The sequence below is a fragment of the Acipenser ruthenus genome, chromosome 2 (assembly GCF_902713425.1).
Source record: "Acipenser ruthenus chromosome 2, fAciRut3.2 maternal haplotype, whole genome shotgun sequence".
Lineage (NCBI taxonomy): Eukaryota > Metazoa > Chordata > Actinopteri > Acipenseriformes > Acipenseridae > Acipenser > Acipenser ruthenus.
This window is the reverse complement of record NC_081190.1, coordinates 39,928,298-39,943,312: the sequence shown is the minus strand read 5'-3', so window position 1 is coordinate 39,943,312 and position 15,015 is coordinate 39,928,298. Positions and strand designations below refer to the sequence as shown.

The window sequence follows — 15,015 nt, the reverse complement described above, 5'->3', positions numbered from 1 at the left end:
ATAAAATGTGTATAATGTGTGGCACGGGGTTGCACATAATGAATTCACGTGCTGGGATTCAAGTGAGTAATTCATTAGTAATTGAATCCCAGCACAACAGTATATATAGATGCACAGTTTCACTCAGTCGGGGTTGGGTGTTCGGAAGAGGAGAACGGGTGAGAGAGAGAGGAGTAAACGTAAAGTGAAGATAGTAAATATAATAGTGTTTGTTCTCACCGTGTTTGTTTGTCTCCGTGCACCGTTTGTTAAGTGTCAGTCGTTTTGTCTGTGTGTTTATTTTGGCGTCAAGTGCCGTGTCCTGTTTTGTACTGTTGAACCCTTTTATTTGTTAATAAACGCTGAGTGCAGCCATTGCACTCAGCTCATCATCAACCACTGTCTTTGTTTTGAATTCCTGTCTGGTCTGACGCCACCCACTCTGGCCGTCTTTGTGACACGTGGTGTCATCGTGGGATAGCCGCGCCTCCAAGCGTCAGACCAGGAGGGGTTTTGTTTAAAAAAAAAAAAAAAAAAAAAAAAAAGGATTACAAATATTGTTTTTGGGGGAAAAAAAAAAAGAAAAAAAGAGAGTCAATGGCAGAAGACGCCATCAAACTGTGGGGCTGGTTCCTGGAGAATGCTGGGCTGGAGGCCCAGTCTCTGCCCATGGTCGTCCGGGCTCTGTGGATGATGGACTGTGAGAGATGGGAGGCATATCAGGAGGAACACACCCCAAACACCTTGGAGGAAGGTGTGGAGTTTGTCCTCAGCTACCTGGAGGCAACCATAAATGGAACAGCAGCCCAGGTAGCAGGACCACCAGCAGAGGAGTACCTGCTGTCCCCATCTCCACCAGCAGAGGGTGAGTACCTGCTGTCCCCATCTCCACCAGCAGAGGGTGAATGCCTGCTGGTTTTGCCTCCACAGCCCGAGCGGGAGGAGCCTGAGCGTCCACAGCCCGAGCGGGAGGAGCCTGAGCGTCCACAGCCCAAATGGGAGGAGCCTGAGCGTCCACAGCCCAAATGGGAGGAGCCTGAGCGTCCACAGCCCAAATGGGAGGAGCCTGAGCGTCCACAGCCCAAGCGGAAGGAGCCTGAACGTCCTACGCCTGAGTGGGAGGAGCCCGAACGTCCTACGCCTGAGTGGGAGGAGCCCGAACGTCCTACGCCTGAGTGGGAGGAGCCCGAACGTCCTACGCCTGAGTGGGAGGAGCCCGAACGTCCTACGCCTGAGTGGGAGGAGCCCGAACGTCCTACGCCTGAGTGGGAGGAGCCCGAACGTCCTACGCCTGAGTGGGGGGAGCCCGAACGTCCACAGCCCAAGAGGGGGGAGTCGGTGCGTCCACAGCCCAAAAGGGAGGAGTCGGTGCGTCCACAGCCCAAAAGGGAGGAGTCGGTGCGTCCACAGCCCAAAAGGGAGGAGTCGGTGCGTCCACAGCCCAAAAGGGAGGAGTCGGTGCGTCCACAGCCCAAAGGGAGGCAAGTCGGGGCTTCCACAGCTCTGGGACCCAAGCCACCAGCAGAGGGGAAATGCCTGCTGGTTCAGCCCCAAGAGCCGGAAGGGGAGGGGTTACAGGCTCAACCCCCTGAAAATTTTTGGGGGGGAGAAGGGCAGGATGCTGGTGTCCCCCAGCAGCCTCTCGCTATGCTGCTGAAGGCAGCACGGCGTGCACATGCCCAGCCGCCACAGCAGAGGGAGCCAGCACCGCCAGGAGCAGAGGAGCAGGAGCTGCCTCTGCCTCCGCCACCACCACCGCAAGGAGCAGAGGAGCAGGAGCTGCCTCTGCCTCCGCCACCACCACCGCAAGGAGCAGAGGAGCAGGAGCTGCCTCTGCCTCCGCCACCACCACCGCAAGGAGCAGAGGAGCAGGAGCTGCCTCTGCCTCCGCCACCACCACCGCAAGGAGCAGAGGAGCAGGAGCTGCCTCTGCCTCCACCACCTCCAGAAGCAGAGGAGCAGGAGCTGCCTCTGCCTCCGCCACCACCACCGCAAGGAGCAGAGGAGCTGGAGCTGCCTCTGCCTCCACCACCGCCAGGAGCAGAGGAGCTGGAGCTGCCTCTGCCTCCACCACCGCCAGGAGCAGAGGAGCTGGAGCTGCCTCTGCCTCCACCACCGCCCGGAGCAGAGGAGCAGGAGCTGCCTCTGCTGCCCGTACCTCCGCAGGGAGTACGGTGGCCGGAGCCCCACAGGAGGGAGCTGCCGGCTACGAAGAAGGGGGAGGTCGGGGGACCACCTGCCCCCGCAGCTTTTTCGCTGCAGGACGGGACCAACAGGCTGTCAGCCGTGCCACTACCGGCAGGGGTGCTGACAGCATGGCCAGCCATGGGCCCACTGAAGCCTCCCTTCCCAGCCCGAGACTTTGTCCTGGACTGCTGGGTTTTTAAGGGGGGAGGTGTCCGTTGAGGCCATGTGTGCTGCGCACAAGGGGGGGTATATGTGGCAATGCGCCCCGCCCCTGTGTGCATTTGTGTGTATGTTGCGTGTGTAAATGTTGGTGTATAGTCATTGGTACACGGGATATAAACGGGTCTGTGTTTCACGTGTATTTAAATAGTGTATAATTATATTTAGGCACGAGGATGGCACATCACTTCACGTGCAGATAAAATGTGTATAATGTGTGGCACGGGGTTGCACATAATGAATTCACGTGCTGGGATTCAAGTGAGTAATTAATTAGTAATTGAATCCCAGCACAACAGTATATATAGATGCACAGTTTCACTCAGTCGGGGTTGGGTGTTCGGAAGAGGAGAACGGGTGAGAGAGAGAGGAGTAAACGTAAAGTGAAGATAGTAAATATAATAGTGTTTGTTCTCACCGTGTTTGTTTGTCTCCGTGCACCGTTTGTTAAGTGTCAGTCGTTTTGTCTGTGTGTTTATTTTGGCGTCAAGTGCCGTGTCCTGTTTTGTACTGTTGAACCCTTTTATTTGTTAATAAACGCTGAGTGCAGCCATTGCACTCAGCTCATCATCAACCACTGTCTTTGTTTTGAATTCCTGTCTGGTCTGACGCCACCCACTCTGGCCGTCTTTGTGACAGGGAGATAAAGGAATCATTGAGCTATAAAAATTAATGCGAGGAAGCACGTTCATTTTTACGATGGAAATACGAGCCTGAAGAGAATTAGGAAAGTGCGTCCACCTGTTCAAATCTGCATTGACCTGTTTAAAGACTTTACTAAAGTTATTTACTGTGGTATTATGTAAAGAAGGATAAATCTCAACACCCAGATATTTGAAGTGTTTAACCAGCGGCACTATCGAGGGTATGTTGGTTCTTGTCATTACAGAATTTAAGGGTAGCAATGCAGATTTAGACCAGTTAACTTTGTATCCCGATATTGCACTGAAATCATCGAAAATAGTCAGCAGGTGAGGTAGGGATTGGGAAACATTGTCTACGTATAATAATATATCATCTGCATACAGCGATATGTGATGTTGGGTAGTATTGACAGAAATAGGGGTAGAGTCAGTTGATTGACGGACTGCCTGAGCTAGAGGTTCAAGAGATAGGGCAAACAACAAAGGCGAGAGTGGACAACCCTGACGAGTGCCCCTAGAGATAGCAAATTGGGGAGAACACGATTGGCCTGTCAAGACCATTGCGGAGGGATTGGCATATAAAAGTTTAACCATATCAATAAACCCGGAACACAAACCCATATAGTCCAGAACTGACCACAAATAATCCCATTCGAGTCTATCAAATGCCTTCTCAGCGTCTAATGAGAGAACTGCACATGGGGAAGGAATGTCAGCAGCAGCATGTATAATATGTAGGAGACGGCGGATGTTATCAGACGCAAGGCGAGTTTTAATAAAGCCTGTCTGATCATGATGTACTAGTTTGGTCATATAAGCCTCAAGACGACGTGACAGCAGTTTAGCATACAGCCAAACCCCGAGCCAATCAGTGATAGAGGTCGATAGTTCGCACAGGAAGTGGGATCTTTGTCCTTTTTCAGCAAAAGAGATATAACTGCGCTATTAACATCTCTCCGAAATGAACCCTTGTCAATAGCAGAGTGTATCATATCGAGCAACAAGGGGCCTAGTTGGGGCCAAAAAGTCAAATAAAGTTCAGGAGGGAGACCATCAATGCCAGGGGATTTGCCCTTCTTCATGTCTTGTAGTGCCTCCCGCAGCTCAGCTAAGGATATAGGAGCACCAAGCACGGCTGATTCGAGACGAGGCAGTTGAAGGGTTTGAAGGAAATTCATATAGTGCTGTCGATCGTGTCTAATGTCAGAACTGTATAATTTGGAGTAGAATAAACGAAATGAAGAGTTTATCTGCATAGGATCTGTCAATAATGCCCCCTGTGAAGATTTGACAGCGGGGATATCTGCAAAACGTTCATTGTTGCGGAGTTTCAAAGCCAACAGGTGGCTAGGTCGACTGCCATTGAAGTAATAGTTTTGTCTAGACCTATGTATGAGAAATTCAGCACGATGTCTAAGTAGTACATTTAGGTCTTTTCTAAGCAGATTAACTTCCAAGGCTATAGAATCAGAAAAGGTTAGTTGTTGGGCATGTTCTAAAAAAGCTAATTTGGATTCTAATTCAGTAATTTTGCTGAGACGAGACTTATGTAATTGAGAAGCAAATATGGTGGAATTATCCTTAATAAAGCCCTTAACCGCATCCCATAAAATGCGGGGGTCATCAACTGAGCCCCGATTGAAATTAAGGAACTCCTCCAATTTAGATTGAAATTGCGTTCGGAACAATCCATTTTGTAGCAGCGTGGAATTGAAACGCCAGCGGGGGGCACGCTTAGGCCTATTGGCCAGTACGACTTTACAAAAATTTGCATGATGATCAGATAATGACATAGGCAATAGCTCAGCAGTGCGTATTGAGGAAAAAAGAGCCTGGGAAGCAAAAATGAAGTCAATTCTGGAGTATGATTTATGCTTACCTGAAAAAAAAGTAAATTCCCTAGCCGAAGGGTTGAACACACGCCTATGTCTACCAGGGCCAAATCCGACACACATTTTCTTAGAGCTGTGGATGCCAAAGACTGGGTATTCGTCTCTTGTGACTTTGATCTATCAAGCATATAATTCATGGTAGCATTCATATCTGCACCGAGAATTACCTCAAATTCAGCCAGCTCTAGCAGCGATTTCGCAAGTGAGTTAAAAAAGTCTGGATCGAACGTAGTAGGGGCATACACTGATACAAAGGCAAATTTTCTACCTGAAATAATAGTTTTTAGAAATGTCAGTCTTCCTAGATCGTCACCTCCTGATCCCAATATAGAAATCTGAAGATTTCTTCGCAAGATAATTAAAGCACCTTTAGTTTTGTTTTCTGCAGCAGAAAAAGCTGCCACATAGTAATATTTATTGGCCGACCTAGAAACATCATGTTGTATTAAATGAGACTCCTGTATCATTGCGACATCTATCTTTTTTCTACGGAGCAAGTCCAAACAGCTAGTGCGTTTTGAGGGAGTATTTAGGCCATTTACGTTCCATGATAGAATAGAGATATTAGTCATAAGTATCAAAAATCAAAACCAATGCCAGGATCAAGCAGATAGTGGTTAGCGTGAATAAAGTGTATATACCAGCAGCTAGCAGAGAGCAGAAAGACAGAGTGTCAAAGACAGTAGTGCAGTCCATAACCCAGCTCCTCAAGAGGGCACCAACCCAAACCCCCCCAACCCCAAACACCCAAAATAACAACAGAACCACCCCCCCCCCAAAAGATAACCCATTAGGAAGAGAAGGATCCCCAGTTGGGGATCCTTTGCAACCCAGTTCCCTTCCCATATTGAATCCGTGACACTTATACCGGTAAGGTGCGCAGTCAAAACGCCACTGCCCATCTACCTATAATACAAGCAGATATAAAAAGCAAAGAATTCCCCCTAAAACACAAGTAGTAATAATAACATATCATTTAAAATAAATAAATAAATAAAAGTTAGAAAAGGGAATAAATAAATAAATAAATAAATAAATAAATAAATAAATAAATAAATAAATAAATAAATAAAATAAAATAAAATTTAAATAAATAAATAAATAAATAAATACAGAACTTACAGATATAGACCTCTATGCCACATGAGAACAAGCCTGACTCGCGTAGAGTCAAATATATGTATCTCAAAAAAAAAAAATTAAGTGGAAAACCCCTGGGCATCCATAAATAAAGCATAATCAGGTCAGCGGACATCGCAAATTGCGCCAACAAACATATATACGTATCTGATAATGGCTGCAAACGTGAAAAAATAGCTTATAAACAACTTATTTGACTATGAAAGATAAACGTGTAGTCTCTACATAGGCTGTTTGTAACAAAATATGAGCCTATACTCAGTTCACAGTGGATTACAAAAACCAAGTCCAGGGTCCTTTTGAGCAAAGTTATGAAACATAGAATCAGTAACTTACCCAGTGCTGCAGGCACAGGGAAAAAAACAAGAAAAAAAAAAAAAAAACAAAACAAAACAAAACAAAAAAAAGAATATCCTGTAGTTACTGGAGAGAAAGATTATTCCCAAAAGAGAGTCTCACTAATCTATCCGATGAGGAGAGGTGATCTTGTCGTGCAGGAAAGCTTCAGCTTCTTGTGGCGATTGTAGTAAGTGCTGACTCCCGTTATGAAGGACTTTGAGAACAACAGGGTACAGCAGAAAGTTCGGGACACCAGCCGCTCTCAGAGATTTCCTCACCCCAGAGAAGGCATTTCTCATGTTCGCTGTCATAGGGCTAAAATCCGGAAAAAAACTTAAAATGGAGCCCGAGGCGGAGCAAACAGGACCGGCTTTCCTATTCTCCTGCAGGATGACTTGGCGGTCTGTATAATGCAGCAGTTTAAAAATAAATACCCGAGGCCTGTCACGGCCTCCAGCTTTGTTGCCGCCGTAAATGCGATGTGCACGCTCCACTTCAAACTCACGCTGTGCCAAACCAGGAAACCAGACAGGGATTGAACGTTTCACAAATCCTATGGGGTCATCTTTCTCAACCCCCTCCTCCAGATTTACAATACGAATATTCGACCTCCCCGATCTGTCTTCCAAAGAGACCACCTTGCGTTCCAGAAACTCCAGTTTCCCATCGTGAGCATTAAGGATTTTCTTTTGCTCTCGTTGCTCGCCCGCAACCAGATCCAATTTCGAGATCAGCTTCTGAACAGTCGATATCTGGATCGTCAAGTCGGCTCTGAGAGCAGAGATCTCGGTTTTGAAAAGCAAGGCCTGTTGCTCCATTGACTGAGAGAGCAGCTCGGCCATCTTTGCTAGTTCAGGCGAATCAAATTCCCTGAATTTCTTCCCTGATGGAGACGCGGACGGCGAGGGAACCAGCTTCCTACGAGCGCTCGACATTATGGGTGAGTTATAAATGTGAAATAAAACAAAAATAACCGGGGGAAATATAAAATATGCTAAATAAAGGCAGTGGGGAGTAGGAGCTCTAACTGTTTAGTACCATCCCGCTAAACAGGTCATGTGATCTCCAAGACTTTTGGGCTTTTAAGGCCATGTGTGCTACGCACAAGGGGGAGAAGTGTGACGGGCTAAACCCCACCTTTATGTTATCTCACCCCATCTCGTATTCTTTAATTTTGTAAAAACACGTCATTTTATTATTGTTTACAGCCTGTATGGGGTTAAAATGCTCCATTCAGATAAAATCATGAGCATTGTGTTTTCAACAGCAAATGCTTATTGACAAACTGGCTGTTCATCACACATATGATAAAACCCGTTGCCGAATGTGGTTGAGGGGTAAATTAGGTCATTAATAGCCAGTTGACCCCTCTGCCACAATATAAAAACCCACAGCTTTGGCTGAACATGGTTGGAGTGTTCAGGAGTGGAGAACGGGAGTTGAGAGAGAGGAGGTAAAAGAAGAAAACTAAAGAAACAATTGGTACACGTGCTGCTTTTACACGACACTTGTTTTAGTTATTATTTGTTTGTCTATTTGTTTTGGCCAATGTGCCTTTTTGTTTTATAAAGTGTTTCTCTTTTGTTAAATCTTTTTATTTACAATTAAAACGCGCAAGCAGCACATTCATACCCCAGAGCTGTCTCTGCCTGTCTTCTTCCAGGTCTGTGATGTCACACCATTCAGCCAGCCTGCCACAGACATTTTGGATTTTTTTGTGTATCTTCTTTACCCAGCATTCTCTACAACACATTCTCTAATACTGTACCATCAGCTTTTCAATGATTATATGGGGTTGCTTTGCTTTTCTAATATGAAAAAAGGCTAAACATTTTTTAAAAAATTTGTTATCTGTATTTCTTTTTACTTTACAACCACAGGAAATGCTAACCAAATGTCACACAGTCAGAGTAGCAAGATTTGTTTTAGTGATATTTCTGATAGGCTTTCTAATAATATTACACATCATAGTTGTGATTGAGTCACAAGCATAAGGGGTGTGGGGATTAGTAAACAAATACTTTATAAAAACAATTTAGTGATCGCTTTGTGTTTTTTTTTACTGAATTAAAAATGCAAAAAAATATATAATAATAATACTGTCTGTTACATTGATGTACAAATATTTTTGTAAATGTTATCTATACTCTGTTCAGAGGCCTTTTGCAACCCACTGTTTGGGAACCGCTGATCTACATAATTGTTTGTGGTATTTCTTCATGCAACTGTCACTGTCAATAGTGATTCTTGTGCATTTTATAAAATACGAATCTAAAGTATAAGTTCAATCAATTCAATAATTTTCTCTTTACGATAAGATAAAGCTTACATCTTGGTTAGTATCATATGAAAATTCAGTTTAAAAGATAACATTAATAATATTAAAAGGACTGAGTAGTTAAATTGATACAGCTTTTTCCCTTGAACACATTTACGACTGTTCAAAGCAGACTAATTGGAGAACTGATATGACATTTTACAAAATCTGAAATTGATATTTCTACTGCCCATTCAAGATGTAGCGTACAAAATGATGAATGCCACATTTTGTGCTTTCCCACTATTGGTTCCTGGATATCTAATTATTGATGTGTTTAGTATTGACATTCTTGATTTCGTTCAGGCCATTTAATGTCCAGAGTTAGACTTTGATTTAAAATTATTCTATTATTGTGATATAGTTTCTGTTAGTGATGCATTTTGGAAAGTTCCAGATTTTATTTGTGCCGACTCAGACATTTCTTATATAAAACTCATCTATCCCAATGAGTTAAGGTTGAGTCTTTTTCAATCACATGAAGACATTGATAAAAACTTGAAATGTTAATTTACAATTATTGTAGTTATTGATGATACTGTATAATCGTATCAAACAGATCTATATTTCATTTTCTGGTAATCAATTTGAATATTGTTCTGTATAATAAATATCACCGATAAGCTGAAAATAATAAATGAAGCTATTTGAATTAATAAAATTAATTTTAAAAACTTCAAATAATAAAATGCATATGTGACTCCTACCCCATATAAACAATGCAAATACCCAATAGAAAAAAACATTATATCCTTGTGATGAATTTCATAGTTAACAAATATTTTACAAATATTTACCATTTATTTAAGAAAGGCTCCAAATTTCTGTGCTGGACTCACAAGTCTGTGCTCTCAAATTGCAACTTTATGGTTGTAGTTCATTAAACCATTTTGTATAGTATTTGTATTCATGTGATTTACATCCAGTATATGGGTCTCCCAGTATATAATGTTGCAGGAAACCAAGCACTGGAAGTATACTTTGGGGTAGGCCTACTGCAAGTGAACTACATAATACATAGACAGTAACGCTATAACAGCATCTAGAACAGTTTTTGCCTGACAAAAGATTGAAATAGTGTCTCGACTATTATGGCTCCTTGCAACGTGTTATTTGCAGTGCAGAGTAGGCGAGGTGGTTCTTCTTCGTTAGTTTGCATGCATTTCTCAAGATCATTTGCAGATACGCGCTGAAAAATATGTATAATAATTTATAATTAAGTCAATAGTTTAATTGAAAACAATAGCTTGTGTTTTTAAACATGTTTTGGTAAATCAACAATAATAAACAGCTTCCTTATATTGAGAAAGAACTAGCAGCCATTATCTTTTTTAATTTTTTTTTTTGTCTGAAAAAAAAGTTAAGAAGAAAATCTGGCAAATATTTTACCCTGGTGGGAAGTGTACACTGACTGCTGCCACCCATATACATTTAAAACTGAAATAATAATAGCCATTACGTATGATTAACCTCAGACTCTCCTAGACTCCTGAAGAAGTCTACACAGCCGAAACGTCATATTATTATCATACCATTTTTTTCCTTTTCAGGTTTTTTAGCATGGAATTTATATTTTTTCATATAAATCAATAGTTTATGCTGATTCTTCCTTTCTTAGTTGTATTTCAGTAAGATTTCAGAATGATTTACAGGTGTCCCCATAATTTTGACCTCCAGTTTTTATATACATTTTACCTCCTGTACTGAAATTACATTTAAATTCATGATCAAGACTGGTACATATTCGTCAACATGATGTGGAAATTATGAGTGTCTTCTCTGACGGTATGTCAACATATTATGGCAATAAATCATACATACCAGGCTTATCTAGTTCCTTCAGAATGGATTCCCATATATTATCTTTCATCTCTGTATCTTTATAATAATAATTTATAATTAAGTCAATAGTTTAATTGAAAACAATAGCTTGTGTTTTTAAACATGTTTTGTTAAAACAACAATAATTGTGATAATCTTTGTCATAAAGCTCTGGGTGTTTTTCCACAGCAAGTATTATTTTTTCCTCTGTCATTTTGGATTCCTATTCACCCTGGTGGACACCATGCATTGAAGCTCTTCTCTGATTGTATATAGGCAGTGTATTTTTATATTTGTCAGGCTCACAATGGGTTAATCTTCCACCATATTTTGCAATGATGGAAAGAATCACTCTACAGCCTGCAATAGGCAAATACAGAAAAAGATCAATATGCTGATATGGTTTCCTGTGGTGGCCTAAAAAAAGAAGCCTCATATTCAGAAAGGGAAGTTAAAACTGCTGGATGAGTTTAATTTCAGAACCCACCATCACTCTCCGGCAATGTGTCACACTGAAAGAACACGTTAAAGCTCAAGAAGAATGGTAAGTAATCGCAATGATTTCCATGGTTTCTTTTGAGAAGTTCCAGGGATGAATGTAAAACTGGTAACATGTAACTTTTATTTAACAATGCGGTAGTACCAACTGTACATACTTGTACATTATTTTTTTATGCTGGAAGTCGTCAATAATTGTTTGACTGGATGTATTATATACAGTATAAAACAATATATATTTTAAATATACACCTTGATCAAAACCTAGGTTTCTTTACCAATACCTGTAATTACCTGTATTTTTACTAAAGCAGATTATTTTTAATATATGTATCAAAAAGGCAAACTTCCAAGTGTAAAGCGCGGCTATATAAAAAATAAACTAACAAAAGAAAACAGTGTAAATTGAATTAACTGGTCACAAAAGGGACTGAATATCAAACTGTTTGAGCCAGGTATAGTAACTGTTTCTTCAAGGTGCCTCAGTCTTTTATTTGTATTGAAACAAATATTTATGGGGCTTTACTAATGTGTTTTTTTTTTGTTTGTTTGTTTTTTAAATACATATTACATGTACCTATTGGGTCTATTTTATTTATCTAAGATTTATAAACCTGATTTTTCATGGACCTCATTTCACTGTATTTTTATTTCATGTCGTAATACTAATTAGTGCGTCAACATATCACCCTTAAACCCTATCTGGATTCAACTACAGTTAAAGAGCAGCAGTATTTAGATCTGTCAGTGTTGGGGGCTATTACATTGATTTAAAGGTGACAGATCTAAATGCTGACATCATTAAAATCATTCTGTATTTTTTGAGACAGGAAATACTAATGAGAATATACATGCACTTTCAAATTACTGGTTTACAAAACCTTTTGATTTGTACTATTTGTTTAAACTGTGGTAGTAGTTAGTAGTTCAAAGTTTTGTGTCGCTTGGGTTTGGCTTCTAATATTAAAGGTGGCCATCTCTGCGTATCTGAAAACCCTAAGTGTCAGTCTTAGATCAGTCTCAGAACTGAAGAACTGACTGTCGCATGTGGAAGGGGGTGTCCAGCCTAAAGGAGATAGCGGAATTTGTGTGTGAAACAGGACTGTGTTGCAAAAGAGTCTTAAGAGAGATTGATGGGTTTTCCAGCACCATCAGTCCGACTCCCAGATCTCTTCCTGTTTGTCGAAAATAAAAGTAAATCAACAAATGCATTTCAGATTTTTGTACACACAAGAAACTAAAAAGTAAATAAATATCGTTTTAGTGTGAGGATGCCTAAACAACAACAACAACAACAACAAAAATTAAAAGCCTCCAAAGAAACCCAGTTACATCATAAATACAGTTAGTTATTATAAAAAGATTCTTGCAAACAAAAAGGTTAACATTTGAAAACCAAAATGCATTCTAATATACTAAAATTGTCACATCGGATGTAGTAAGCTGTACCTTAGCTTACTGTGTATCTGACCTCATGGTGGTCCTGGGTGGGGGAATTTAGTATTCTTGCTCTAAAATCCTTAGTATAACCTATCTAGGGATACCTCGGTATTTAGTTAGCAAGGCGTCTAAGGGGGTACATGGTGCATCCAAAGACGTGCCCCCATGCATTCTGTATTGGTTATAAGGCTACATTTTGGGGTGCTGCTGCTCATGGGGTATGGCTTGCTCATTAAAATCTTTAGTGTTTTTGCAAAGCGGAGACGATAACCTATCTAGGGATACCTCGATATTTAGTGAGCAAGGCGTCCATGGGGGTACATGGGGCATCCAAAGACGTGCCCCATGCATTCTGTATTGGTTATAAGGCTACATTTTGTGGTGCTGCTGCCCTTGGGGTATGGCTTGCTCATTACAATCTTTAGTATTTTTGCAAAATGGAGACGATAACACATCTATGGATACCTCGATATTTAGTGTGCAAAGCATCTAACAGGGTAAATGGCGCAAAACAAGCGGGTAATCTATGGGGTACCGCTATGCTGCTGATACAGATTTTGCATTAATATTTTCGTTTTTCTTGAAAGAGGGATAGGTTATCTTTTAAATGGTAGCAATATATTAATTGAGCAATATGTGTAAGTGAGTTAAAACACACAGAAAAATGACACGCTGCTTTGTCAACTACATCGTGAATAAGGAACCGGGAATAAGTAACCAACTTCCAGGTGGTGCTGCACCACCCATAGCTGGTGTACAGTACTGCACAGGATTTTGTACTTTGTGTGCAATTTGTGCCTGGCAGCGTTATAAGTGGGAGCAATGTGGAAAGCGTTGGTTCGTTTTGCTGACTCTTCTGACAAATCAATAATGGAGCTACTTCAGGTAAGTGATAACATGTTTTATACGGTGTTGTTACTAATTTACAAATGGGCTTTGTTAAATAATATAATCATTATATTTAGGAACACAAAATTATAATTTTACTTTGTCGATGAAGAAGTGAAGGGGAACTGTTCTTTGCAACAATGGAATTTGTTGCGCTTGCATTCATTGTGTATCTGCACTTGTTCTAAAACCTGAACATTCGTTGATTAAAAATAAAAATCCTTCAGCACTCTCGAGTGAATAAGGAGCTATACACGCTCAACTATGGGAGAAAATCGGCTCACTGGGTTAGCGCTACTGGCAGTGCATCGCAGTGTAGAGAATGTGATTGACTCTCTTGCACTCTCGGCCGACGGCATGATTTTGTACTTTAATATTTTCTAGACCCCTGCTTCTTGTCAGGTAACCGGAGTCCCCGCACCCCCACTCCAAGTTATTTCAGTTGCACTGTGCAGGTGTACTGTTACACCGTTTTATTATTATAATGAATATTAATAGTTTATTTTTATGTGCGTTTTACTGAAATGTGTGTTACGAAGGATAACTGGTGCATTGAGCAGGCTGACATGTTTTTTTTTTAAAAAAACACTAATTGTTATTATTTACTGTCTACAAAGCTGCAGTATTTTGAGGCGCCATAGGGACATAATTCAAACTGACACCTCACGCTACATACTGAAATGTCATACGTTACATAATGCAATCGCATACACTTCATAATTTCAGAATTAAAAAATGATTACTTTATTTCTTTTTATTTATTTATTTATTTAATTTTAAAACAACAGACGCAAACAGATTCCTCTGTGTGTATTCAAACAAAATGTATTCGATTTGTATCTAGTTAATTTTTGGTTATTACAATTAGTTAGTTCATTCATTCTGAAAAGGAACATACTAAACATTACAATAAAACAGTATACAATAGTTATTTCTCAAAAAAAAAGTTTTTACAATTAATTATTTTGCAACAATACAATTACAGAAATGGAACCAATGAAAGTTCCTTATTTAAACCTCCTGGAGATTCAGTTCGAAACCTATGTATCCATTTAGCTTCTTTTTGTAACAGTATTTCATCACGATCACCACCCCTCCTTGGATTCTTAACCAGTTCAATACCCAAGACTCTAAGGGAGCAGATGTCATGTGTCATTATGTTAAAATGTCTCACTACAGGTGATTTAGGATTCCTCATAGCACTTTCATGTTCACAGATTCTCTTTTTATTTTACCCACATAACACAATCAACATGGGTGTCACAGTGCTGAACAAATGGACTTGACCCAAATCTTTATTTAACAGGGAGTTCATAGAGTACAGGTTACAATCCACATATAGGTATGTGCCATGAGACATCCAACAAACAGGAACAGCACTCGTTTGACAGATTATTCCACCTATAAATTTAAATCGTTTGACAGTATGAGGATGGAATCGATTGTTAATTCTCATTGCCGCATTTTGTTCAGCAGTTTAAGACTGGGCAATGTCTTTTAAGATTCTCCTATACAGTAGGTTTGCATATAGCAGGGCTAAGAATCCAGGGGAGCATTTGGTCAGACCAGATGCCTATCAACCACCTAAACCATTTCCTTTTAAGATACCACCAGGGATCAGGTATATAACTACTCTTAACAAGTATAGAAT

The 15,015-nt window shown here is 40.7% G+C and overlaps 1 protein-coding gene across 5 annotated transcripts in view; it reads left to right on the top strand.

Annotated features, from left to right (window-relative positions):
• The window catches only part of LOC117409499 (FYN-binding protein 1-like), a 105,462-nt gene that overhangs the window by 17,679 nt on the left and 72,768 nt on the right, over nucleotides 1-15,015 (top strand). For 3 of the 5 annotated variants that reach the window (XM_058995847.1, XM_058995825.1, XM_058995849.1), the window contains exon 1: nucleotides 10,991-11,082. The exons of 1 other annotated variant lie outside the window; for it this stretch is intronic. In XM_058995847.1, the coding sequence (XP_058851830.1) occupies nucleotides 11,080-11,082 (3 nt within the window). In that variant the 5' untranslated portion in view covers nucleotides 10,991-11,079. Of the gene's footprint in view, nucleotides 1-10,990; nucleotides 11,083-15,015 lie in introns of those variants that run through there. One more of the 5 variants, XM_058995836.1, reaches the window with a different exon arrangement.